This window comes from Corvus hawaiiensis, chromosome 4, assembly GCF_020740725.1.
Source record: "Corvus hawaiiensis isolate bCorHaw1 chromosome 4, bCorHaw1.pri.cur, whole genome shotgun sequence".
Lineage (NCBI taxonomy): Eukaryota > Metazoa > Chordata > Aves > Passeriformes > Corvidae > Corvus > Corvus hawaiiensis.
This window is the reverse complement of record NC_063216.1, coordinates 46,088,784-46,116,392: the sequence shown is the minus strand read 5'-3', so window position 1 is coordinate 46,116,392 and position 27,609 is coordinate 46,088,784. Positions and strand designations below refer to the sequence as shown.

General features: G+C 43.4%; 2 protein-coding genes across 8 annotated transcripts in view; both read left to right on the top strand.

Moving 5' to 3' along the window:
• The window catches only part of LEMD3 (LEM domain containing 3), a 43,578-nt gene extending 40,487 nt beyond the window's left edge, over window positions 1–3,091 (top strand). Inside the window, exons 11-13 of the mRNA XM_048300033.1 lie at window positions 398–503; window positions 594–672; window positions 899–3,091. Coding sequence (XP_048155990.1) covers window positions 398–503; window positions 594–672; window positions 899–1,062 — 349 coding nt within the window. The 3' untranslated portion in view covers window positions 1,063–3,091. The remainder of the gene's footprint in view (window positions 1–397; window positions 504–593; window positions 673–898) is intronic.
• Window positions 3,092–4,055: 964 nt separating this feature from the next.
• The window catches only part of MSRB3 (methionine sulfoxide reductase B3), an 86,122-nt gene continuing 62,568 nt past the window's right edge, over window positions 4,056–27,609 (top strand). The window contains exons 1-3 of one of the 7 annotated variants that reach the window (XM_048300037.1): window positions 4,194–4,271; window positions 20,511–20,585; window positions 26,763–26,883. In XM_048300037.1, coding sequence (XP_048155994.1) covers window positions 26,808–26,883 — 76 coding nt within the window. In that variant the 5' untranslated portion in view covers window positions 4,194–4,271; window positions 20,511–20,585; window positions 26,763–26,807. Of the gene's footprint in view, window positions 4,285–4,585; window positions 4,763–20,510; window positions 20,586–26,762; window positions 26,884–27,609 lie in introns of those variants that run through there. The other 6 variants (XM_048300036.1, XM_048300038.1, XM_048300034.1 and 3 more) reach the window with 6 other exon arrangements.

The window sequence follows — 27,609 nt, the reverse complement described above, 5'->3', positions numbered from 1 at the left end:
AGAGAACAACTTGTCCAGCTTGTTCATTTGTACATTGTGAACCTTCACATCACAGCAGCAGACTTTGTTGTGTGTTCTAGACATTTACTATGCAAGGCAGAAACATGTTTTTTAAAATATCAGTCTAAGCATCACTTTGATAAGCCCATTTTAGGACAACACCCCACCCTCCCAAATAGAGGTTATTCCTTTTGATTTCTGGGGTTGAATTTTCTTAAGTGGACTATAGGAGCCAATTTGCTTTGTGTTTAGTAGGAAAAGTACTAAATCTCTCCCAGAGGCATTTACCAGAAAATTGTCAAGTTACAGAGAAACCAGACAAAGTGGGGGAAGTATGAGAATGTTGTGAATGTTTTAAAAATTATGTAATCCATTAAATCTTTCGTTGTTTGCCTAGGGAAATAGGTGATCACTGGCATCTAGCAATTCAAGAAGCAATCTTGGAGAAATGTAGTGATAATGATGGAATTGTTCATATTGCCGTAGACAAAAATTCACGTGAGGTGAGTGTCTTCCCAGTAACATCTTAATAGTTTGTTCATTCTTTTCAACTGGACTTGCAAAAAACCCAAACCCCTCTCTCTCTTGCTTAGGGCTGTGTATATGTCAAGTGTCTCTCCCCGGAGTATGCTGGAAAGGCTTTCAAGGCATTACATGGCTCTTGGTTTGATGGTAAGGAATGGAAGTTTATAACAAAACATGTAGAAATTACAGAAGATGGGTGCAGTTGCAGTTCTTTTAAATGGTGAAATGTCTTGTGTCTAAAGTATTGAGCAGTAACAAAAAAACTGGTAAACTAATTTTGATGTAATGACATATATGTGTTTTTACGTCTTGAAGCAAAATGCAGTAATACTGAACTAGAAGGTTTCTCTTTTCCTATTTCTTTGCCTCATAGGAAAGCTGGTAACAGTAAAATACCTGCGACTAGATCGGTATCATCATCGTTTTCCCCAGGCTCTTACTTGTAACACTCCACTGAAGCCATCAAACAAACACATGAACTCTATGTCACATCTGCGTCTTCGGACAGGCACAACTAATTCTCAGGGAAGTTCCTGAGAAAACTTTCTACAACTGCTAGGACTGTTACTTGCAACAGGAATGTTCCTGTTCAGCTGCCGTCTTCCTTTTTTAGTGCTTTTTGTATGTAATACTTTAATGAATTAAATAAAAGTTTGAACGTTCCAGAAATCTTGTTTCCAAAGGGACTTAGCAGTGAGGCAGTAATACTGAGCTGACAATAAAGAAAAAGAAAAAAAGTTGTTTCACGAAGTTTTCCAGGGCTATAGTAAACCAATGCATTTAAGTTTTGCATGAGGAATACCGATTTCATTATACATTTGCAGATGTGGTGACTGTATTTTTGCACCAAGAAGTGTTTTTGATAATACAAAAGCATGGAGAAAAGAAGACTTCCTGTATTTCCATAGTTTCCTGTGAAATAATCTTGTGGGTATTTTGTAACAAGCAACCTACAGTTCCTGATGGTGACTAAGTTAAAAGAAAATTTGAGTCAATACTAGTTTTTTGTTGCTGTATAAGAATCTTTTTCTGCAGCTGGGGTATGGGGAAGGTGAATTTGGCATTAGTGGTTGCGTATCAGTGTGAGGGAAGATGAACTGAATGCCGATGTACTGGGTTTTGTATATAGATGTAAATGCTGGTGGTGGCAAAAAGGGTTGTGTTCTGTGAGGATGTCTGCATCGAAGCAGCAAATAAGCTTCCTATTTTATTCAAAACCTATTGTTTTATATGGTTTTGGCTGTACCATGACAAGATGCCAAATACCTAAAAGTGTTGGATACAGGTTAAATATCTTTTATAGGTTTTATATAAAATACCTGACTGATTTTGTGTGAAAGGTCTGATACCAATTGTAATGAATTCAAATTTGTGAGCAATAAAGAAGCAATTGGCAGATACTGGAAAAATATTTTGTGAAAAGCTGTATTTATTGTTACAAGTGTCAGGGCTGTGACAAAATACCATTGGATTAAGTGACATTCCCAGTACATTATAACATGTTTTAATTAACCATTTATCTGTTAAAATTTTAAAAGGTACATACTTCCTTGCAACAATTTTGGCTCATGCAAACTAGTGCAGCTGACAGTAAATCTTGTGATTCCAGGCTTGTAAATTTACTTACGTTTACCTAGAAGTACAAAATTGTTGCTGAGAAGCTTAGTTGCAAATCTAAGATTATTGGCTTTACTAATCCCCAGTCCTACAACAATTTTACCTATTTATCCAGCTGAACATCCTGTAGGAGGTGAGACTGGAAGCACACCAGTCCCACAAATTTTACTGAAACTCACTTTACTTTGTAGATATGATGGATCTGCAGCATGAACTTGCACAAATAATGCACGTTTTTCTTACGGTTAAGTAAACATGATGCACACTATTCTGCAACAGGAAATCCTATTGTGCCTTACCTTTGTGCTTTTGTGGGCACCATGTTTATTATTGGAGAGTTTGTTAACCGAAAAATTTTAAATCCTCGGTTTTATGTCTCAGATGCTAATGAATGAGTATATATAATATATAATCAGCCACGCAGAATTCTACTTACCAAGGACAAGTACATATTTTTATGGGTAAGTGGATTGTGCCAGGTCTGGTAGATTTTTGATGAGTTTTACTATATACATATATGTATATGTATAATATACATGTATATGTATTATATATGTATATAAACTAATTTTGTTGTATTTGATGTGCATCATAGTGATTTGTTAACCTGACCTTAGTGACCCCATCTTGTGACCTGTTGCAAGAGTGAATGTAAAAATAGCTGTGGCATTTTAAAAGGTCGCCTTGATGCAAATGCATCTATCTTGCTTCTAAAATATATTTCTTGTAAACACTGTACATTTTAATTGTAATATGTACTATTATGCAGCTTATTTTACCTTAAACTGTTAAGTTGACCAATGTCCCTTCCTGCAAGACAGAGGGGAATATGTATGATATCTGAACATTTGAGAAAAATCAGATGTTTGTTGTAACTTGTCACCCTATCCTGTAAAAACAAACAAAAAACCAAAACAGACTCGAATTAAAGGTTTATTAGGGGTTTTTATATGTGTCTCACCTTCTAGATATTTGGGTGTCTCTGACTCAACTACTTTTCTCATCTGGGGGCAGAGGGGGAGATTAATTTGTTACAGCCACCTAACTAATTTTTAGTATCTGTTGAGATGTGAACAGGTGCTACCATGAGCTGACAGATAGAGCTGAGCTTCACTTAACTGTCTGTCAGCTTGACTTTAGTCCTGATTTTGTACGCAGGGAGTGCAGAGGCATTACCTTGATTCCTAAGTTGCAGACATGCCGTGTTGTCTGACCTGTTAAAAGACAGGGGTGAAGAGCCTTAACCTTGTGCTTTCAGCCTCTTTCTTGTATTTTGAGATACAAAAAGCCATCAAAGGGATGTTGATAGACTAACAAACAGAAAAGATTGGCTTTTTTTCCTGTCATTATCTTAACGCTGTTTTAAAAATATTCTAGTGACAAATTGAAGGTTTGGGGGATAGGAGGAGCAAAGAAGGGTGTGTAAGTCCATTATTTACATTCACTTGCCCCGCGTACGTGTATACCTGTCCCGCGGGAAGGGGAGCAGGAGGAGGGAGCAGTTCGATGTCGTTCAGTTCCCTCCTTTTTGGAAGCTAGGCGCGGTGGGCATTGAGCGCTGTCGTAGTGTCGCGGCCGGTGCTGAAGTCAGGAGCTAGCTCCGGGTGGGAGCCGTGGGCCGGAGCCGCTGCGGCGCTGACAGCGCTGCCCCCGCTCCCGGCCGGCGCCGCGCAGGCAGCTGACGGTCACGGCGGGGCTGTCTCCACTCTGCCAGAGCGCTCCGGCCGGAGCCCTGCTTGGAGCTGCAGGAACGTCACTTTAAAAGGGCGAGGAGCCTCTTCGTCGGCCTGCCCGAAGCGCACCCTTTAACCCTTTAGGACAGGGCACTCCGGCCCTGCCGCGGCGGCGGGACGGGACAGGACGGGGTCCCGGCCGCCTCCCCGCGCTGCCGGGTCGTGCCGGGAGTGCGGCAGGAGTCTCCCGGCTCCATGTTCATATTTGGCGTTGGCCGCCGGTGCCCAGGAATTTCCCGTCATGCTCCCCGGGCGGCGGGCCCGTCACTGCGCTCCCGCGGGGCGGGGGGGCCGGGGCCGCTCGCTCGCTCCCTCGGGCCGCTCCCATGCGCGCTGCGCCGCCGCCGCTGCTCCCCGCGCTCTGCCTGGCGCTGGCGGCCGCCGCAGGAGCCGCAGGTAGGAACCGCAGGTAGGAGCTGCGCCCGGCCCCCCGCCTCCACACGGGCCCCCGCTGCCGTGCCGCGGAGAGGGCGGGCCGGGGGCTGCGGCGGGGGCGAGGGGAGGAGCGGCCCCGGCGGCGCGGGGGGCCGGGCCGGGCCGGGCCGGGCCGCACCTGCCGGGGCTGCGGCGGGAGCGGAGGGGAGCGGGTCGGCGCTGAGGGGGACCCCGCGGGCCCTGCTGGCGGCCGAGAGCGGGGCTGGGGTCGGGGGTCGGTCGAGTCGGTCCCCGTGTCGCGGAGCGAGCCCCTGACAGCGCTCGTCATCCCCGCATCCCGGCCGCATCCCGGCCGCATCCTGGCTGTGCCGTTCCTGTGGCCGCCGCGGCGCCTGGACTCTGGCGCGGCGCAGCCCCTGGCTCCGGCTGTCCTGCGCTGGAGCTGGGAGCTCCTGACTCTGAAACGGGGTGCACAGCGGAATAGCTGGCTCGAGGAAGCAGCGCTTGACCGAGTGCGTAATGAGTTCAGTTCAGCCGCGGTTGCCAGCTCGGTGAATTGTGCAGCGCTGGGTCAAGAAAGGAGCTTAAACTTCACAAATGAGCTCAGAATTTGGTTGTGTTTTTCTAAGGAAGCCCCGTGTGTTTGCTGACTAGGTTTGTTTGGTGTTACTCTTCTGACAGATACAATTGATGCACAGGATAAAGTATAATTTATTTCTTACTGTCCCCTGCCCAAGTTGATGTAGCTGTACTTGGTGCATCTTAATATTCCTGGAAACAGAAATGAGACTTAATTAAGCTTCCTGTAGTATTTGACAAATTAGCTATAAATGCTGTCTCTCCTGCTTGAGCTGAATTTTCAGACATCGCCCTCTTAAGAACAAAGACTGTCTTTAAGCACAGTGGTTTTAAACAAGCACAACTGTGTATTAAAAATGCTAAATCTAACACTAGTTATCTACAGATAAGGCCAGATGTCAACTGTTATCTAGTGACAAATGCTGTAAGGTAATCTCTGTAAGTGTTCTGACCCTAAACACAGCATTTAGGAAAGTGTAGATATATGTAGATATATATGTCATACTCTTAGCTCTTTCTCTGTTGCTACAATTAAAACAGTTCTGAAAGTGCACTCTCTGGACACACAGATGTCAGAATGAGAAATCTGCAATAGGCAGATACTTTGCCTTACTAATACGGCTTGTTTATGGCAATGGAAGAGCCATCTCCACTCCCATTATGGCACAGTGCCACTCATCTGAATCCAGAATTTAATGCTTAGAATATGTCCTGCTTATGTTCTTGCCCTTGCTGAGTAAACACAAGTGCTTTCTGTCTTATTTGCTGATGATTCCCAACTTCTTGTTACGTTGCTGCGTGCCTTTGCAGTTTGTCATGATTCCTTGTCTGCCAAATTTGGTTGGTAACAGTGCCCTTTAAGTCTGATTCTGGGAGTAGTTTCCATGTGGCTTGTCATCTTAATCAGACGTTTGCTCATAGTTTCTAAAAGAATCGCCTGCCTTGCTTTAGACATGGCTTATTTTAGAACACTATTTCTCTACTGTCTTTTAAAATTTATGTAGGGAATTAAATATGGTCAGCACCTTGACCAGAGTTACTAAATAATCCTGGAATTCTGAGATTAAAAAAGGAATTAAAAAAAAATAAAGTTCTGCATTGCTTTGTTAAAACCACTGAAATTAGTGAAGTTAAATAATATATAGTTCAGTCCAGAATGTGGTTGGTTGGTCCTTTTCCTGTTTGATATTCCTTGGATCTTTTTATAATACACATTTGGAAAGATTTTTTAGGAGGAAAAAACAATTCTGTTTTTCTTCCAAAAGTACAATCTTTAAAAACAATGCCTTTGTAGATGGAGTAATGTTTCTATATTTGGTAGCAAAGCCATATAAAGCAGTTGATCCTAGACAAAAATAAAGTCTTTTGACTGAGTGACCTTGCTCATTTTTCCAAGTGGTAGCAGTTACATGCTCTCACAGGGGTTAGTTAATTCAGATGTTTATGTTTGTACATACTGTAAGAATTTCTTATTTTTTGTTTGTACATACCATAAGAATTCCTTACAGCTGTTCAATAGGGCAACTTGCACGTGAGGGAGATATTTGGTCCTTTGCCCTGTTATTTATGAAGGTATGGGAGGATCTTGTTTACCTACTTGTGTTTTGCCAGCTTTGTAAGCTGATACTCGTTTCTGTATCATTGGAGACCCAGCCTATTTATTACACTAGAAATGCTAGAAAACAGAATTTCTCTATTAGGTGGATGGTTAACGGTTCTTTTGTTATTTATTTTAAAAGATGGGGGAATAAAAGTCAGTAGGGGAGAGAAGAGAACACTCTGTTAAGGATTTAATCTTCTCAGACAGAAGGTTAAGAAGTCTGCCTGTCTGCATCTGACTGGCATTGCTACAAGCCAGCAATGCAGTAAAGCCATCCAATTTGGAGATTGCTTTGTTGAGCTGCATAATTCAAGTGAGTGTGTCCTCATTACAGAGCAACTCTTAAGCTACATGCAGCATTATATTAGTCAGAGGTAGGGAATATGACCTTCTTTTCCCCTATTATTTTTCTTTTTCATTAAAAGCTGCAATTTGAGCAGCACGCAGGCTATATATGAACTCAAGCTGTGGAGGCTTTAGCTGATGGGAAAGTGGGATAAACATCAGCCTAATTATAACTTGGTTTAGCTCTAGTTTAAGGGTTCCTTAGCCGAAAGACCCCCCCAAAAATGGACCCTCAAATTCCTGGTGTGTTTATGATGTTGTAATTAGGAATTACTGTTGAATAAAGTTAGGTGTGGATTTATCTTCCCCTCAGTAACTCTGAAGTTGGTATGCTTATTTTGGAACAAACTACAAGGCTAGACAGAAATAGGGTGTTTCTTGCTCTGGAATAATTGTGTCCATACATGGAGTTATTTAGAGGTTACTTTCCCTACACAAGACAGAGGCCTTTTAAACAGAACAACAAAATCCTGGGAGATTTTGGGGCATTTTTTCTTAGTGTCTTATAGAGAAAGAAGTGGCTACAGGTTAACTTTCCCTTCCCTTTCTCACCTTGCTTTGGTAGGATTTATTGTTATCTTTTCAGATGCTTCATTTCCCTCAGAAGGATCTTTGGTTCTCAGTGAGCTATTAATATGTACTAGCTTAAAAAAAAAGCATGAAACTTAAGATCTAAGTCCTTCTCTGTGGCAATTTGTGAATGTGTAACCAACTAGTGGTGTTTTTAAAGTAATTTTCAACCAACCACTTAAGAAAAGGAAGGGAACACATATTGCATTATTAACTTCTACCAGAAGATGAAGAATGTCATTGTGTGCTTTAACAGGGATTTTTGTGTCTTTAGTCTGTGAAGATGCTGATCTGTATTTTTTGTCTGAAAATAGGGTAGAAGAATTCTTTGAGAACCCCATTTATGGTGAGGTAATTGGAAATTGTATCTGCTTAGCTCCAACCTTCTGGTTCTCATTTAGCAACCTCAATTCTGCATTATCTGAAAACCACACAATCTAGCAACTGGAGCTGGGAATAAAGAGGCTTTTTGCAATAAGGATTTAAGATCTGAGGAATTGAACGATACTAGCCCAAAACAGGCAAGAACAATACTTACACTTATAAGGTGCTAATACAGTTTTGCTGTCCTCACAGACTTAAATTATAGTTTAGCATTGTTTTGTAAAATAATTAATAGTGTGAGTACTTCTTTATTTCCAGAAAGTTTTGGATTTAAACACAATTCAGCTTTTGAGTGTTGCACAGACAAAGTCTAAGGACAGGACTTCTGTAGAGTTCCCCAGTTTACTCTTTCCTTTCAGTAGCTTCTGAACATCAGGACTGATGATTTCTTTGAACTGTGGGCAGCAGCCTAGCAAAATGCACACAGCATGCTAACACGTTGTTTTGTTGGGAAGCTATGCTACCTCATCCAAGAAATTTTAAGAGTAATGTTGTGCATGGCATTTGGAAGTATTTCCCCATGGGTCTCTTTAACTCCATGTTCTTCCAAAAGGGGACAACGCCTTTGTGTTTCACCTGATGGAAAACAAATCCCTACTACCAGGGAATAACAATAGCGCTGATGGAATGTAGCTGCCAAATGCCACTACTTTCACTCTCACCACACAATGAAAGTGGAAAAAAATTCAACACATGGAACCTTAGCAGCTTCCTGGGGAAGTGATCTGTGCCAGTTGCTGCCAAAAGAAAGCAGCCCACAAAGTGTTCCTTCTGGCTGAAGGATTGCACTGTTCTTGTTCCTCTCCATTACCCAGTGCATGGTTCTCAGGGAAATCCGCAGGTGAGGCTGTTCCAGCTGCCTGCACAGAGAGTGTAGGTGATTTTAACAACTTCGAGGACCTTCGAGGTGGGTTGGTGGGTGAGAGCTGCATGCATGTCTCTTTCAGTTCATGTAGCACAGTGAGTCTGTCCTTGGCTTTCCTGCAGCTGGTTCAAGAGCAAGCTTTGACTTGATATAAAGTTGCTCAGTTGACTAAGAAAAATGGTTAAATATACAAGCAGGCTTTGCCACCTGGGTCAGATTGTCACCATTCTGCTGCTGGGAGGAAGCCTGATATTAAATATAAAACCAATGCAGATCCATCCTAATGTGTCCTGATGATGAACAGTCAGAGCTTACACTCAGTTCAAGTTGGATTTGTACTAATGAGTGATTCAGTAGTGCACTGATCCAGTCTGCACAACGCTGAAACCAAGGCTTGCAGGTCAGATTGGTTAGGCTTCCACTCCTGCACGCCAACACCGCTGTCAGTAGCCATAGCACAAGTGTGTGAGAGAGATGGGAATAAGACAGGAGCAGATGCTTTGGCTGCCAGCTCAGGGATAGGTGGAAAAATAGAGGTGGATCAGTCAACTGTGAAATAACAGCCTTGAGATGCAAATTCAGAAACTCTACAATAAAATGATTTGGGTTTTCTATAGCATTATCATCTCTGCTTTTGAATGGCTACAGAAAAGGAAAATCAGCCTGTTGGTCAAAGCTTTAATATTTAACTGCTTGCAGTGTACTTTTAGACTGTATCTTCATTTTTTCCTTTTTTTTTTTTCAGAATTAAAATCAGTGTTTCATCAGATCTTTTGTGTACATGGTGGAAAAGTACACTGTGCTGACGGCACACGTCTTAACATCGCTTTTCATGCAAGAAACCAAATTGTCTGTGTACGTGTTTGTTCTGTGTACTCCTGCTTTTACTTAAAGGCAAGTTCATGAAAGGGACAAGATCTTGCAGCAAATTAGTGGCTCACTGGGGAAGGGACCCACCAGATGCTCCCGGTATCTAAACTGCTACCTGGCATCCCTCATCCAAAAACAAGGCAGCTTTGCTACTTGCCTCTGAACTTGAGAGGTGCTGGTTTGTACCAATTTATTCTAGCAGTTGTTGAACCATGTTGGGAAGGATTATAATAGATATTTTGCAAGACTCTAGGCTCTTCCCATGAAGTCTTAAAATGTGAAATACAGTAGCTGTCTGGGGAAAAACAAGCCCTTTTTGTTGCTCAGTTACATATGAATTACAGACCAGTACATTTTGCTCTGATGACAGTCAAGTAATAACTGTGGCAGTAATAAAGACAGTGTAATAGCTGAGTGATGTAATGCTATTTGAGAGGAAGATTTTCAGAGCATTATCCCATTTCCACAATCACTCTTGTAGACTAAACAAGCCAAAGGCTTAAAATTTTTTGCAGGGATTTGTCTTTCTGAACCACTCTTTTTGTTTTTACTTCTCCTCTGGGCTTTCCTCAATTGTCTCTGTCCTACACCCCAAACCAGGAGCATATTCCAACTGACACCTCACTGTTACTGAGCAGACCAGACTTCCTCCCCAGTCCCTCCTGTTATGTATTATGTTTCTCTTTTTAATAAACTCCAGATTGTTATCTGCCTTTTTAAATTATTTTTAATACTTTCACACTGCTGGCTCAATTTATTGTCACTGTAACCTTGACATCCTTTTCTGCTGTACTGCTGCTAATCTGGAATTCTTACTTTTGATTGTTTTGTGCATTTGAAGATTTCTTTTAAAGTTCAAATGTGATTCTTTGTACTTGGCTGTATTGAATTTTATCTTGCTGGGTTTTGACCATTTCCCCAATTTATTAAGACCATCTTGAGTTCTGCTCAGCTCTTCAGGGTGTTTCACACCCCTTGGAGGTTGGTGTCTCTGCAGTTTTAGTAGGATTACTTGCTGGGTTTTGGCCCTGATCAGTAGGAGAAACACTGAACGAGTGTGTTTATTCTAGCAGCTCTGCACCTGTGATATAGGACCTTGATCCAAAAGAGAGGTGCTTTTCCAGTTTGCTTTATCTAGAAGTATTTTATATTTGAGGTCTCTTTGATTTGCTGCTTTCCTTCTGCCTGTAGAGTACAAGGAAAGAAGGGAAGTATGTTAGTTCTGGGGTTAGATTTTGGCAAGCCCATCATGGTGGCTTACTGCTTTCTAATTTTCATTGCTTATTTATGGATTGTTTAGTATTTTGTTTCAAAACCTTTCTGTGTGTTGAAGATAGATTTATGGCCATGTAATTCACCAGTCAGTCTTTTCTTCCTTTTTAAACATGGATATTACCCTCTTCCTCTTGAGATTTTGTAAAGGCAAAAACCTTTCAAAAATCTTCCAAGGTACATGCTCTTTTACTGACAATTTCCCCTCCTTGTTTCCCTAGTGCTTAGGTGTCATAGGTTAGCAAGCATAGTCCCAGAAGGGATGTCCTTGCTAAGGGGTGCTTACAGTTTCCTCTGGGACCTGATAGAACCTATCAGCTGGCCAGTTTGAATATGGACAATTCTCTAAGCCACTTAAAGTTGTGACCACCTCTGTGATCCACATTTAAGAATAGGCAAACTCCCCCTCCAAGCTCTCTCTCGTTTCCGGCGCTGGCACAGGCGGCTGCAGGGCCCGATTGGGGGCCAGTGGGCCCGGCCAGGCCCTGCTTGGGCCAGGCCGGGCCAGGCCACGGCCATCCTGGAGCCGATGGACCTGTTCCAGCCGTGGAACCCCCCCCACTGCCTTGCCGTGGGCAGCCGGACCAGCTCGGCTCTCCCCCCTCTCCACTGCGATAAGAAAAATTCAACATTCCAGCTGCAAAGCTGCAAGGCCGAGGTGAGATTAACCCTTTTACTGCTGTGAAGAGCTGAAAACCTGAGGGAAGAGAGAGAGGAGATGCTTAAAGCTGAAATTCTGTTGTGAAGCTATGATATATCAGAGTATCCTGTTGTAATTCCATGAAGATATGGGGGGTGGAGTGTTCAACTCATAAGCAAAAGCACCTGCGCTGAGATAGGCAGATGCTGACGCAGCTGTAATTTCATGAGAAGTTTGGACAGGGAGAGATAAACCAGATGAGGACTTTTGCTCCAAACGGGAAAGGAGAAAACCTCAGTCCGTAGAGATGAACCAGATGAGGACTTTTGCTCCAAATGGGAAAGGAGAAAACCTCAGTTCTTAGAGATGCTCCCAGAGATAGTCCTAAAGATGAAGATGATGAAGACCCTTTGCTCCCAGGGAAGGAGAAGGGCCTCTGTTTTTGTTTCTGAACGGCTCAACCTTAAAATTGTACCCCAGAAAACTTCAAGAGTGGACCCTCGAAAGCAGTTGCGGGAAAAGCTGCAAGTCAGGGGAAGGGACTCACATGCAGGCAGAGAGACTCCTCTTCCTAAATGGACTGAACAATATTTGGAAGTGGGCGGCTGTCTCGTTGTGATAATGTTTTCATAGCATGAGCAAGAAGAGACTTCTCTTTCTAAATGGACTGAACAAGGTTATTATGGAAGTGGTAAACAGACTGAACATCTGAAGGGTTGTCTTTTTACATTGTCAGTGGGAGAAGGGAGGAAGGTGGGGGGAGGAGGAGAGTTCTGAAGGTGGTATAATTTTTTTTTCCTTCTTTTAGGTCTGTTAATAAACTTCTTTATATTCTTTCAAGTTTGGTGCCTGTTTTGCATTTCTCCTAATTCTTATCTCACAGCAGATAAACAGTAATGAGTATTTTGGACCAAACCACTACATTAGGATAAATTTCCTAATCTGTCAGAAGAGGAAGAGCAGCCTTAGGGAAAGATTTCAGGTGCACAGGATAGCTCCATCATCTTGGAATATAGTGATCAACATTGGTGTGCCTAATTTCTTACAGTCTGATATTTATGTGGCTAAAAGTTCCTGAAGTGCCGTTCATAAGAATGAAATGGAAAGCTTGATAGACTTTGATAAAGATTTCTCTTTAAAAAAAAAATTAGCTTTGGCAGCTCCATTGACACGTTTTGTGCAGAGCAAGGTCTGCACAACAGATTTCAAGTTTGAAAGTAGTCACTGCAACTACTTCAGGCAATTGCTTCTGCTGTTTCTTAAACAGTCCTATTTCCAACCTGATAATCTGATGTGCGTGTTTTATTTTCTTTGTATTGGGTTACAAAGAGTGAAATCTGCAGATGGGCTTAACTGATTCTAGGTTATGGTTTATTAATTTTCTTATTTGTTTTGCAAAGCAACTACATGGAATTTCCAAACGTAGATAACTCTAAGAGAATGTGAATCTTTCTGTATGCACATACTGAGGGTATAAAAATGACATATTGAGCAAATATATCAGAATTCTAATCAGTAATTATTACTTCAAAAATACTTAAGGTGGACATAGAGCTGGCATGTCCTTCATTGTTTTATCCTGACCAGGAATGCTGAAAGCTCTCACTGAGACGTGCTGAAGTGAACTACAGGAGAATGGCCCTGTGCTGGGGTCAGAGGATGCTCTGGGGGCATGTCTGAGTGGCTGGGGAATTTCTGATGTCTCAGAGTGGTGTGAAATACCAGAACCAAGACAGGAAGGAGGGGTCCTGATGGTGTAAGTGTAGGATTTTCTTTTTTTGGAGCACGAGTCCAAGTAGGACAGAAACAAACTGCATTTTGGGGCAATGCTTAATGAAGTTCCTGACAGCAGGCTGTGGCGGGCGGGCTGCCTGCGTGTGCCTGCTGCTGCCTCTGCTGAAGGAAGCGGAACAGATGTCACTTTTAGGGACAGATTATGCAAAGAAAACGTCAACATTTATCTTAGAATATTGATCCAGAGGAAAGCTAAATTACAAAGCCTTGAAAGTAGCTGAAGGTTTAGGAAAGAGGAGAACGAAGTTGGTGGCTGCATTGTTGCCCTATGACCAGTGCCACCCCAGCTGCACCACGGTTTGAGGGGGCTCCACGCATGCCTGTGTGGCTGCTGCCAGGCCTGGCACTGCTGTAAGTCTGCTTTAACAGAGCGGGAGAAAGTATTTATGGGGGTTTTGTCCAAAGGTAGGTGCTTTTTGCAGAAAAGGTTTTGCATGGTTACTGCAAGTCCAGCCAGAGGGGTATAGGATGAGTATTTTTGCCTTTTGAATGCATTTAAGACTGGGAAATGTGGATTGACAAAAATGTGAAGTTTAACAAATATTTTCAATCTATTAAAAGAGTTAGAAGAGACACCTTCGTGTTTTGGACACTTCAAAGAGAATTGAAGAGAAGGGAAATAATTTAAACAGCTTTTGCTAGAATTAATACTTGTTTTATTCAAGATTTGAAAAATAGCTTTAGGATGCCTAAAGGTGCAGATCCTTATGCTGCACAGACAATATAAATATATTTAGCTAATTAAAAAAATAAAATGCTATGTTTGTGCATTTTTAAACTGCACTGGAATCAAAATCACAATTCAACTCACAGAGATTCCTCATAACATTTTTCACTGAAAATGTTTGTCTTTGGAAGGTATTCAGAGGCTGGTGCACCTCTTCTATGAAGACAGGCTGAGAGAGCTGGGTTTGTTCAGCCTGGAGAAGGTTCTGGAGAGACCTTAGAGCCCCTTCCAGTACTTGATGGGGGCTACGAGAGAGCTGGAGAGGGATTTTCACAAGGACCTGGAGTGACAGGACAAGGGGGAATGGCTTTAAACTGAGAAAGAGTCGGTTTAGATTAGATTACAGAGAAATTCTTGACTGTGAGGGTTGTGAGGCACAGGAACAGGTTGCCCAGAAAAGTTGTAGATCCTCCATCCCTGGAAGTGTTCGAGGCCAGACTGGATGGGCCTTTGAGCAACCTGGTCTAGTGGAAGGTGTCCCTGCCCATGGCAGAGTAGTTGGAAGCAGATGATGTTTAAAGTCCCTTCCAACCCAACCCATTCTGTGATTTTATGACTCTGACATTTTCTTTTGTAAGAAGGAGAGTCTTGAACAAATATTTTCATCCCTGTAATTACCTAAATAGATGTACATATAATCCTGGTTATTAAATGTCAGAAAATTTGGGTAGTGGGTTAAAATCAAGTGGACCTTATATTTGAATCAAATTTATTGCTGTTAGGACAGAAATAGTTTTCCTTGCTCTCTCTTTTCAGTCATTAACATTTGGTATTCACTCAAAGCTTAAGTTATACTCTTTCCTTACTTGCTGTAATGTCTTCTCACTGCTATTCATCAAAATAAAAGTACACCCTTGACAAGAGAAGACTCAGGAGTTCCTATTGCAGCGTGCAAGGCATTCTTTTATGGGGTTTTTTTGTGGTTTTTTTTTTTTATTTGTGCAATAAATAAGTCAGAGCTTCTATACGCTATAATTTTTCCAAAATATTTTTGGAGAAAAGGCTGAGGTTTCCTTGTATATTCATAAGGCTGCTCTGCATACCATCGTGACACAATCTGTGCGATCAAAGGTACATTTTTAAAGGATGCTTTTGTTCTGTTGATATATGCGTAGACCGGTGTGTGCTGAGGATGTTTGAAGGACAACTCACGGGGCCGTGCAGCGTGTGATTGTATCAAAGGCAGCTGGCACCGCTCGGTGGTGAGGAGCGGTATCGGTTTGTAGAGAAAGCCACGTGGAAAATTTCCGTCAAAGGGAGACTGCTGGGGAGAGATTGGCAGCTATGATGTCTTTAACTCGAAGTGCTTTTCTAGCAGCTGGGATGATAAAAAAAGAAACCACCACCTGAATTGCTCTGAAATGAAGTTATCCTACCTGACAGAGAGATCAGAACTAAATTTTATAAACCCTTTACTTAGAAACATTTTTACAAAGTACAAGATACTCAGGTCTGATTCAGAGTCTGATCTAAAAATTGTATTTTTCTCAAGTAGGAAATGATACAAATACAGGGAGATAATTCAGCTTTCAAATGCTGAAGAATGCAGGATGAATTAAACGATACAAACAAGACAAATGTGTCTTTTGCACTGGAAGTTTATTTTTCTAGTAGGGTGCATGGCATCTATGGGCACATTATGTGCATATACATATAGGCAGATATTAGCACCAACCATGTTTTCAATTAAAAGAGTTTTAAATATCTTTAAAATCTCTGGCCATAGACCTACTGATTGTTGATTAATTTCCTATATACACTGTAATAACTCCATGGCACCCATTGAGAATGCCTTAGTTTCCTGCTGTGGCAGGGAGTGTTGGGAGTTTTTATTCACTGATACAGATTTTATTCTGAGAACTCATTAAACTGGAGGGCAAAACCGCGTTTGGAATCACAACTGTTTTGGCTGTGATGTGTTCAGGGACCTTGCCTCCTTCCGTGAACTAGTAAGTGTCATTTCTACATTTCCTTACAGTGCCTCATAAAAGAGGGTCATCAAATTTAACTGGTCTGTTTGAGAATTCAGCTTCTCTGTGCAGCAGAAGTGGCAGCTTCCTTCATCCCTCCTGCAGCCTGGCTGTGCCGTGTGGGTCAGGAGTGCATGCTCAGCAAACCACTGCAGGGCTGGTTTGCACTCATCTCATTGTGGAACGAGTGAGACGATGCTCTTTTGAAAAGGGTGTACTTTTTTGTTGTGTTGGTTGGAAGTCCTGTTAAGTCATACTAGTTAGCTGGAGGCTTTATCTTTGCTTCATTTATGAGATATTCTACCTAAGAGAAACTGCTCATGTCACGTATCTATTGTGTATCATTACCCAGGCAAATAATCTTTGTAAGGTGAGGAAAAAGTCTGCTGAGTTACAGAGTATTGTGTAACACAATTTAAAAGAACACCAATTCCAAATTACGTATTTGTTTAATCTTCAAAATTAGTCTTTTTTTTTTTTTTTTCCCAGAGAAGTAAAAGCTAGTACAAAGGTGTTCCAGAAAAGCAGAATAGAAATTTCTGTTGAAGGGCTTCTGTTCATTGCTATAAAAGGAAGTCGTATTTAACTTTCTGCTGAATGATGCATGGGATTTTTCCCAAATTAAAAATAGAATAGAAAGCTTGTTATCACTGCTGTGTTAGTAAGCCTGACAATGCAAATAATGGTGGGGAGGGAGACATACCTACTCAAACCAATCTGATAGCAAAAATGGGTTTCATGTCTTGAAGTGCTAGGGTACCCCTTGGATATTTCTATTTACAGTAGTAACCCAGAAGTTTTTAATATTTTTTTTTCTTTTAGTATTGAGAATGAATTCTTTATTGGTGTGCAACACAAAAAGCTTTTGGGCTTGCCAGTAGGAATTGTTAAATTAAAAGGTTATTTCCAGAACACTTGTATCTCATCATCTGAGCACCAGAAGCAATTAAATCTTTACTACTGTGCTGGAGAGGACTGCCTGGAACGGAAAAGATGAGAAATTTTTCAAGATGTTGAAAGGATCGTGATTCTCGGAAAAGACCCATTTAAGAATAGTTTATGACCGTTGTAGTTATAAACTCACTGCCGTAAAAGGAACATGCTGTATGTTGGCAGGCTACCAAGTCAGGGAAAATGAAAGTGCAGCTCAGCACTATTTTAGCGCATGAGATCTTGGAGGAGCAGGAGTGGGGGGGAATCCCAATTGACTTATATTTACTTTCCTTTGAGAGGTATTGCCAGTCATAACTATTGGGAAACAATCTGCAAATGACAGATGTATGAGCACTTGCAAGGCTGAGAGACTCACTGGTTTCTGCCCTTAGCCAAGAATCATTTCTTCCCAGGCTTGGGGACTCCTTACTTGTCTAGTTTCTCCCCTTCCTTGCAGTCTCTGCTTTTTTGTGTCTCTTTGCAGTTTCACTTTTCCCATTTCATCTGTTGTTCACAAGGCTCACACCATCTTCTCTCTATGTTAATGAAATCTCTTTCCATTTTACAATGCTCCCTAAGGACCAAGTGAGAGTCCCTTGAGCAAGGACCCTCTTCTGCATTACTTAAAGGAGAAATAATTGCCTCCCTCCTCCCCTTGTACTCAGTGTAGCACAGATGTCCTCTACATCCCCACAGGCCATTTATTCGGTTATTTAGAGGGGATCAGTACCACTGCCCTGCTGTGTGTAAATGTTAGTGGTAAAATAAGGAGAAACCAAGCCCACAGTTTTCTTGTCCATGGGAGCCAGCTGCCGAACAGGGAGGCATTAATATGCCTTTCCCCTTGTTGCTTTTGGGGAGGGTACAGCCTTCAAAAACTAATTTGTTTTGATTATCTTCTCACTTCTCAGACTTTTAAAATATGGCCCCTGGACACACCCTCGGACTTTAGTCACACCAGCAGACCAGCCTTGTTGTTGCTAAGCTGTTTTTTCTCTAGTGGGAGAGGGGAACAATGCAGTGGCCAGTTCAGCATCCAGAAAGGGTTATTCCTGTGAAAGACTGTGAGCTTTCCATTTTAGGCAGCTGATGCTAGAGAGAATGTTAGCACAGTTTGGTAATTAGATGAAAATTAAATACATGTCTTTGTTTTCTGCTCAGATGTAGTGTTTTTCTAAGTATAAATCATATTTCTATTCTGGATAACCATTTTAATATAAATGGAAACACAGATATATGGTGCCTCCTCACATAACATATCTTTTTGTCAACAGCTAAAATCAGTGAAATTATGCTGAACTGTGTGCAAAGGTTTCAGAATCTCATTTGTTTTCCAAGATTTTTAATGATTATTTTATTGGAAAGATAATAATTTTAGGCTGTATGATAATCTAAAATCTGTTGTGGGAATCTCATCTGTCTTAGATGGAGGACCAAAGCCTGGGTAATAAAGCTCAGACTAAAGGCTGAACTCCTAAAAATATCTCTGATTCACCTCAGTGGGAACCTTTATGCAGCCTAAGGATAAAATATGGAGGGTATTAGTGCATAAGGAAATGCTTGTCAATTTTGTATCACAGAATGGGACTCAGTGTGAGCAAGTGAGCATTTCTGCTCATTCTCTTTTCCTGCTTTCCTCTGTTTTTTTGCCTGATCTCAACCTTTATACTTTTCTTCTTCTTTCCCTACTCCTGCTGTTAACAGGAGGAATATAGAAGGCATTGCTGCTGAAGCTTCCCAGCTAGAATATGAAAAGGATACCTAAGTACCATCAATAGATTGGACTGTATAACCCCATTTCACAGGAGAAGGAGGACTGGCCTGTGGGCACCGTGAGGAAGCTGAGGAAGCCGTGGGACTGGGGAGGGCCTTGTGCACCCCTCGAGCTTGAGCAGCTGTGGTGTGTGTCATGCTTATTGTGCCCAGGCAGGCTCTGCCACCTCCAGCCCTGCTGGCTCTGCAGGTGTGGGGACAACCGCTACAGTTCATGTTATGAAACGCTGAATAGACTTCCCAGTTAGTGGCTTCTCTGCTTGCTTTGCAAATGATCATTCCTGTAAGTAAGGGCCATTAAAACACCCGGATCTGACAGTATTCTAAAGCCAAACTGATACTTGAAAGTGTCTTATGTGCGTCTTGCAGGAAGGTTTTTTAGGCTGGAGTTTCAGTTGCTCTGGGAAGGGTTTAAGAACAAAATCCAGTATAAGAGAATATGTAAAATTCAAGAAAACAAATAGGTTTTGAACTTCACTGTTTAGGCTTCTTTCTAATGGGAGTACTAACTTCAAGTTTAAAGTGTGACGTTTCCTGGTGTTCCACTCAAATATTACGAGGTATGTCAGTAATTACCTCTTTTATTAGGGCACAATGTAAACTTCCTAAAAGTAGACAGGATTGCCATTTGGTTTGCACATTCCAGCACAAACAGCTAAGGGGAACATGCTTTAATTGAGAGTCTTAAAAGTGAAGTGGGAATTCAGGTCTAATACTTCAGGTTTCTGTGGCTGTAATTGAGAAGATAATATTGTATAGGGAGGAATATATGCAGACAAGTGTGCAAGTTATATGCTACAGTACTTCTGTAGACCTGTAAGGTTAATGCAATTAATTTCATTTAGAATGCTTAATTCCTCTTCAATAAGTCTTTGAGAAGCTTAAATTTATAATTTTCTTTATCATTATGCTAGCTGTTAATGATTAAAGTATTTTATTCTCATCAGACAGTGAGCTTTGCAAGGTATTTTAATAGCAAATAGCAAGTCACAAACTTTTGAAGACACCTAGTTTGCATTATCAATAGATGTACAAGCACACGAAAATCCAGAGCCCAAAAAGGTAAATTTCATAAAATCATGGAATGATTTGGGTTGGAAGGGACCTTAAAGATCATATAGTTCCAACCCCCCCTGCTGTGGGCAGGGACACCTTCCACTAGACCAGGCTGTTCATAGCCCCGTCCAACCTGGCCTTGAACACTTCCAGGGGTGGGACATTCACCACTTCTCTGGGCAACCTGCTCCAGTGTCTCACTACTCTCACAGTGAAGAATTTCTTCCTCATATCTAATCTAAATGATCCTTTCCCAAGCTTTTGTCAGTTACCTTTACTACTTTGTGCCAAATATTTCAAATACAGTACAGTGCATTGAAGCATGCAGTTGTCCAGAAATATAAAGCACAAATGCCTTTTCACAGGCTGTGTGTTTTTTTGAGGTCTGAAGGCTGCCTCCTCATGGTTCTCTCAGGCTGTTGGGAGGCTAGGACAGCCCAGGTAATGAGGTGTATAAGTGTGACAATAGTTGGTACACTGCAAATTTCAGGATTAGAGATCTTGGATTGAAGTAGGAACTGGAACTCTTCCCTCCTTCTTTCACTGATAAATAACCAGCAGTAATCAGACCTCTGCTGAAAATTTCCTGTACTCCAGTCTCTTGTCACAGCTGGCAGCTTCATGATGGTTTATGAAACATCTCTTACAAGCTATTCAACATTGCCTTTGCCCCCACCGTAGCATACAGAATGACAAATCCGAGACATTACCTGCAAACAATAAAGTCCCTTGAAGCCAAGTGCAATGCAGAGAGCAGGAAAGACCAAGGCCTTTGGTGTTAGCACAGAATGTGTTATGGGAAAATACTAGGGAGTAAAGAATTGTTTAGACACAGAAAGATGTGATCTACTGAAACACTTGCTCATGTGGTTCTTTCTTTAGGCCGCACCTTTTGTTCCTGCAGTTCCCAAGGGTTGCTTTCTCCTGTCTGCTGACTCTGACTGGCAGCAGCTTTAGGTAAGCGAAAGCCAAATAAAAAAATAACCAAATGTTAAAACTGAAATAAATATATATACAAAATACTCCACTAAGTTTTGTCTGGGAAATATTTGTTTATAGTTTGCTTTTTCTCAAAATAAGTAAGTTAACACTTTGCAAAACAACTGTTCAAACATTGCTGGGCTGAAAAAAACTTTACAGAAGAAATACTGATAAAAATGAAACTGTTAATTTAACACTTGAGTACAGTAGACTTCCAAGCCTTTACTGCTTTCAAACTTCTAGTTGTTTGGCTTTCTTCAGTGCGGCAATTTTTTTGCTCTTTGCTTTCTCCAGTGACATAGGAATTCTTGACAAGAACCTGGGAGCCTGGCTCTCTGACTAGTGTGTGCCTATCTCTTAATTGTTTCCTGCCCTCCAAATGAGGCCAGAGACTTGGGGCTGGGGGAAGGGAAATTGGAAAAAAAGTAGAAGCCCCACACTACTAAGGTCTCAGTATTGGGGCAAGAAAAAACCCTGATTCTTCTCTTAAGAATTTGTGGATGTTTTTTAAATTTACTTGTAAAGAGCTAAAACTTCACATTTTTTCTTGTGAGAGCTGGGATTCTCATGTAATTTTAGGAATTCTGGACCTGAGTTGTCAGGAATAACACTGAATATGGAAAAATTTAAACCAGTAGTGTTACAAGCTCCTGAGACCCTTGATGTTTCCCTTACTGCTCTTAAAAACAAGATGTGGTAATATCAGAATTTAATCTCTCAAGTTGTCCTTCGCCCAAATAAATTTTTCTAGTTGCAGACAGAGGTTGAAAAAACATTAGCTGAGTACATACAAAGTTCTTTATTTCTGAAGGACAAATTTGACAGACCACCTATGTCACTTTATAGCTAATCATTTTGGGGCTGAACTTATGTTTTCTGAATGTCCACAAGGGACAATACAGAAGCTCTTGAAAGCTGGTAGTTCTCTAATATATGCCAACATTAGGATCCTAAAGGGAAGGCTTCCCTGGAGTTACAACGTATATCCTAGAAAACTGCTTCTGAAACCCAACTAATGACATAGTTACTGCTGTATTTGTATTATATATACTTACAAGATTTACAAGTTATTGCTGAGCATGGTGTCCATCTTATGAGAGCCAGGCAGATGGAAGATCCATGTTGTGCTCTGTTAAAGAGTGAAGTGCACTGAAGGGGCTCCAAGGGGTCTGATGACACCTGGGGACAGCTTTGGAGGAGCCAATAGCGTCCTGGGTGTTGCAGGCAGCACAGCAAGCAGCATATGCTAAAAGAAGCCGGGACAATCCACCAAAACCAAACCCCAAAAGTGATGTGTAAAAGCATGATCCCCTTCCCTGAGCTGTGAGTTCTGCTCTGACCTCTACGTGTAGCATCTGTCCTTAGAGGAAGTGGCATATTGCAGTGCTGCAATAAAGACATGGGGGGTGGTAAGTGTTCCAGTTTGGGCAAATTTAGAAATATATATATCCTCTGAGAGAAGGCACAACCACCCCTCCCCCACCAGGTTCGGGAAAAAATAAATTTTCCTCGAAGGAAAGTGAAGAAGATAAAACTATTTATTTAACAAACACATGGGAAGGAAAATAATGTTAGATGGTAAAATCTTTCGCGGTAGAGGAAAAAAAACCTGGGAAAGTGTTCGAGTCCTCCCTTTGGTCTCCTCGGAGCTGGGGCTTGGGCCGGGGCCAGGCCCTCTGTGTCCGGTGGAAAGTCCTCCCGATGTGCTCTGATGTTACAGCAATCAAGCAGTCCAGTAGAAAAGGGGAAAAATCCGGAATTCCAGAGAAGGAAATCCAAAGTCCAACTCTCAGTCTCTCTCCGGAGAGCAAGAAGAAGCAAAAACTGGCCAAAAACTGACTGGGAAAAAACAAGCCGGGTGCTTCCTCCCTCCCCTGCCCCAGCTAGGGAAAAAAAAAAACCTGCTATCTTTTTGTAACCTTGAACGAGCTGCAAACTGCTTTGAGAAAGTTTTGCTCAGTTTTTTCCTTCCCCCTTTCAGGCTCAGTTTAGAGGCATAGAAAGGCACAAAAATTAATTTCTGGGCATAGGCAGCGATATGGGATACACATCATAAGGTCACCCCAAGACTTACTCTGTGTGGTGGAGGTGCAGTGCTGCAGTACTCACTGTGGCTCAGGCATGTGACAGTCATGTTAGCATTGCTGTCCCCAGGTCACCTGGCCCTAGCACTGGCAAGGTGGGGTGCTGTGCTGTCGCTGTTTTATCGAGAACTGGCAAGAAACGACACAATCCAAATCCAAGGAGAAAAGGAATTATTTTATTATTTATAAGCTAGGTTATATATCTTTGTATGTGAGAGAGCATGATATGATTGGTCGCTTGACCAGCCACCGCCTAGAAGGATTGGCTGAGGTTCTCTAACACCCATTCAAAATATTTTTTCCAGAGTACCAAAACAAGGTTGGAAAACAAACCCAGGTACAGAGATAGAGAATTAGGTTACAAAACCATCTTTCACTGTTTCTCAGCTAAAGCATGAGAAAGAAAAACTTCACAAAATGCTTCAGCAGCTGGAAAATTCCTCTGCTCCTGCCTTTTAGCATCCACACTGTGCCAGTATGGCTGGGCTCCCTTGGGGCTCAGGCCCATGCCTACAGCACTGGCATGGGGGCTTTGCTTAACCTGTAGAGGGCTAGGCATGTATAGCGTGGGAGTTTAAACCACCAGCAGTGCTATTCCCAGAATGGTGTTTTCGTAGAATCACAGAATCATTTAGGTTGGAAAAGACCTCTGACATCATCAAGTCCAACCTTTGACTGAACAGCACCGTGCCAACTAGACCATGGCACCTCCCTTGGCAGTCCATTCCAATGTCTAATGACCTTTGTAATCACCTTTAAGAAGAAATTCTTATTAATGCCCAACCTAAACTTCCCCTGGTGTAACTTAAGGCTGTGTCCTCTCATCCTACTGTTAGTTGCATGGGAGAAGAGGCTGACCCCCACCTGGCTACAACCTTCTTTCAGGTAGTTGAAGAGAGTGATAAGATCACTCCTGAGGCTCCGCTTCTCTAGGCTAACCAACCCCAGCTTCCTCAGCCACTCCTCATCAGACTTGTGCTCCAGACACTTCAGCAGCGTCATTGCCCTTCTCTGGACTTCTTCCCATGCTTCTTGTCATGCTCTGGCTATTCCTCTTAAGTAAGTGAGAGACATAAACGTGGCACCTGAGCTTGCTGAAGGCTATGGCCAAGCTTGCACCACAGAAAGAGCAGAAGGAAGCTATGAACCTGTTGTAATGTTACTGTCATTCTCCCTCAGTCTGTTCTTTGTACCCATAGAATTGGCAGGCAGGAGTGAAGCACCTCCAAACCAAATGTGTTAATTGCAATGAATTTGACTTCGCACTTCTCTTTACTGATTCTTCACAAGCCGTTCTTACCAGGGTCTGTAAGCTTCCTGCAGCAGGGTTTGTGTCCGTGCAGTACCTGGCACCCGGAGGTCCCCTCCCACTGGAACTACTGGGCAATCGCTGTAATGTACAGAGTAAATAGAAATAGCTATCAAAGCATCAGTAACAAAAGAATAAAATAGATTAACTGCAATAAAGTACTTTCATGGATGCTCAGTGGTATTTTATTGGGCTTTCAGGACTTATATATCCTCTGAGTCTATGAATAAATGAGAGTAAATAATAACACTATGGTGAACACTGAAATACTTGACATTTTCAAGAGGCCAGGATCTATTTTCTAATCCCCGGGAATTTCAAATAATTTCCTTTAAGCTGTTTACACTCGAAGGAGGGAGGAGAAGGAGGGCGGAGAGGTGGCGGTGGTCGGGGCTGTCAGTGCAGCGCCTCGCAGGAGTGCGCTGGGCAATGGCCGCCAGGCGGCGCCACTCGCGCGGGCCGCCTCGCGCTTCCCGCCAGCAGGGGGCGCTCGATGCCGCCGCTGCCGGAGCCCGGCACCGGCCTCAGCCCGGGGCGGCCCGGCGCGGGGGACAGTGCCGGCTGCGGGGCAGTGCCGGCTGCGGGGCAGTGCCGGCTGCGGGGGGCAGTGCCGGCTGCGGGGGGCAGTGCCGGCTGCGGGGCAGTGCCGGCTGCGGGGGGCAGTGCCGGCTGCGGGGGGCAGTGCCGGCTGCGGGGCAGTGCCGGCTGGGGCAGTGCCGGCTGCGGGGCAGTGCCGGCTGCGGGGCAGTGCCGGCTGCGGGGCAGTGCCGGCTGGGGCAGTGCCGGCTGCGGGGCAGTGCCGGCTGCGGGGCAGTGCCGGCTGCGGGGCAGTGCCGGCTGGGGCAGTGCCGGCTGCGGGGCAGTGCCGGCTGCGGGGCAGTGCCGGCTGGGGCAGTGCCGGCTGCGGGGCAGTGCCGGCTGCGGGGGGCAGTGCCGGCTGCGGGGCAGTGCCGGCTGCGGGGCAGTGCCGGCTGGGGCAGTGCCGGCTGCGGGGCAGTGCCGGCTGCGGGGCAGTGCCGGCTGCGGGGGGCAGTGCCGGCTGCGGGGGGCAGTGCCGGCTGGGGCAGTGCCGGCTGCGGGGCAGTGCCGGCTGGGGCAGTGCCGGCGGCGGGGGCTGCGGGGCAGTGCCGGCTGGGGCAGTGCCGGCTGGGGCAGTGTCGGCGGCGGGGGCTGCGGGGCGGCAGTGGGGCCAGCGCGGAGTCTCGGCGGGGCTGAGCGCAGCCCTCTGGTCTCCCGGCGGCCTGCTCCGGAGGGGTTCGCGTTGGTTTTCACGCGACTCCGCTGCCGCTATGACAGGGACGTGTCTGTGTGCGTGTGATGCCGCTCACGGGCTGCCCGCCCTGCAATGCCCGCCCGGCCCCCTGCCCCGCCGCCGTCGGGCAGCACGGCTCGCCGCGAGTTTGGTTTGGGTATGACCGAGTTGAGGCGTGCGGATGCGGGCAGGTTTGATGCCAGACCGGTTTGGTAATGGGTACGGCTGGGTCCTTGTTGTAGTCATGGAATCCTCATAGAACGGTTTGGCTCGGAGGAGACCTTTAAAGGCCACCTAATCCGACCCCCAGCAATGGGCAGGGACAACTTCAACTACATCTGGTTGCTCAGAGTCCCGTCCGGCCTGACATGGAATGCTGTCAGGGATGGGGCGTCTACACCTGCTTGGGGTGTTCTACAAGTGTCCTTCCTCTCAGAATCTTGTTCTTCGGGACGAGACCGTAGTCAGTTTGCCCCGCGTTGGCATAGCCCCTGCTGCGGGCCATGGCAGGACGCTGCCTCCCGCGGCTGCTGGGCTGCCACAGACGACGGAGTGGGCCTGAGAGGAGGCTCGGAGACCTGCCCTGCTGCTGCACAGCCACTTGGGGCCTGATCTGCTTCCACGAGAGTCCCAGAGAGTTTCTGTACCAGCTTCGGTTGGGGATTGGCTCTAGTCCCACATCACATAATCTGAAGTGAGCTGTGACTGTGCATGGCTGGGCTATAATGCAGCTGCCATTTCCTCTTTCCCAATGTGGGGTGAATGGAACAATTAGTATTTGTGCATTAAACCCTTCTGGAATAAAATCTCATGACTGCCATCTCTCTGTTTTGATATATTTGAACTGGCTGGAAGATTGTTTAAATATATCTCATGGACAGTTTACAACATGAATTATTTCCTGCCCTTGAAAAGCCATGGTTTTAAGATATCTGGCAAGTTTATTACAATGAAATGTCACATTCCTCAGACAAGTCATCAAAAGAACAATTTTTAGCAATGACTGGTTTCCAGCATTCACCATTCAGAAATGTTTTGGACTTTGATTTTGGTTTAAATAAAATAAATAGAAAAAGCCTGCATGTTTGATCTGCCCAGCATTCCTGGTTGTTCCAAGCAGGATTCCTACTATCTAGCTGAGGTTCTAAGGTTTTTTTTCCTTAGTACCTCTGCACTTGTGACTAGGCTGCTACCCCAAGCTGCTCTCAGTTTTGTATCTAAATCAGCTGTTGTGAATGCCCCCTATAAAAATGTCCAGTTCCTCTCACTTTGTAGCATATAAAATGGTTTCACTGAATACTGTGTAATACATATCAAAATGTTGGGGGGTAGGGTAGCAGAAATAGGTTAACCACACTAAGAAAAGTGCATTTAGAATTGTGCTCCCATGTGGCAATCTTATAAAATTTTAAGTATTGTTTTTTTCTGTGAATGTATCTTAACATTTTTGATGTTTTAATTTGTTCTCATCTTTTTTTTTTTCTTTTTTTTTTTTCTTCCCTACTCAGCCCCTGTTCTTTGCCTCTGGTTTTGTTGGTGAGGATATCACAGTGATGTCTGCATTCAACCTGCTGCATTTGGTGACAAAGAGCCAGCCAGTGGCCCTGCGAGCCTGTGGGCTTCCCTCAGGTTGAATGGGTGCTGCTTGTTGTGTCATGCATAACGAAGGCCCTTGTAGGAACGGGTGTCTCTGCTGCAGGAAACAATGTGCTATGGGTTGCTCTGTTTAACTTTTCCTTTGGAGCAGAAGTTTATTTGGACTTTTTTTTTTTTTGGTAAAAGTCACTGGCTTGAGTGAGCGATTTCATATCTGAGATTTAAGAAGCTTGGAAATGCTGTCTGACTTCCTCGTCCAAAATATCATCTCTTAAATTTTATATTATTTTCCTCATTCTTGGCAAAAACTGTGTAATTAAACTGAAAATATTTTATAAAGCACCATTCCTAATTTTGAAAGAGGATATCTAAAAATTTCACTTTGCTATTAAATCATAGGACTTCAAAATATTTTCCAAAATCTTTAGCAATATACTATAGTTATACTCCATGTGTTTCTTTCCACATTTTTATTATAAATCAAATACGTTATACTGAAAATTATGTACAGAAAGTGTGCAGAATTTAAATCTTAATTCTTTCATTGCTCTGACAGCATATTCTTTAGTTACATGACACTTCTCTACATAACTAAATGGAAACATGCAATTTAATGCCCACATGCAGCTGCACTTTTCGTGTAAGGTCCAGATTTGTCCATTAGGTCTGGGAAGGGTGCCATAAGGCCCCACCTCCACAAACTGATTATATTGTGAAAACCTTGAACCTAAGTATTTTGTGTTTCACTTAAACGTCAAC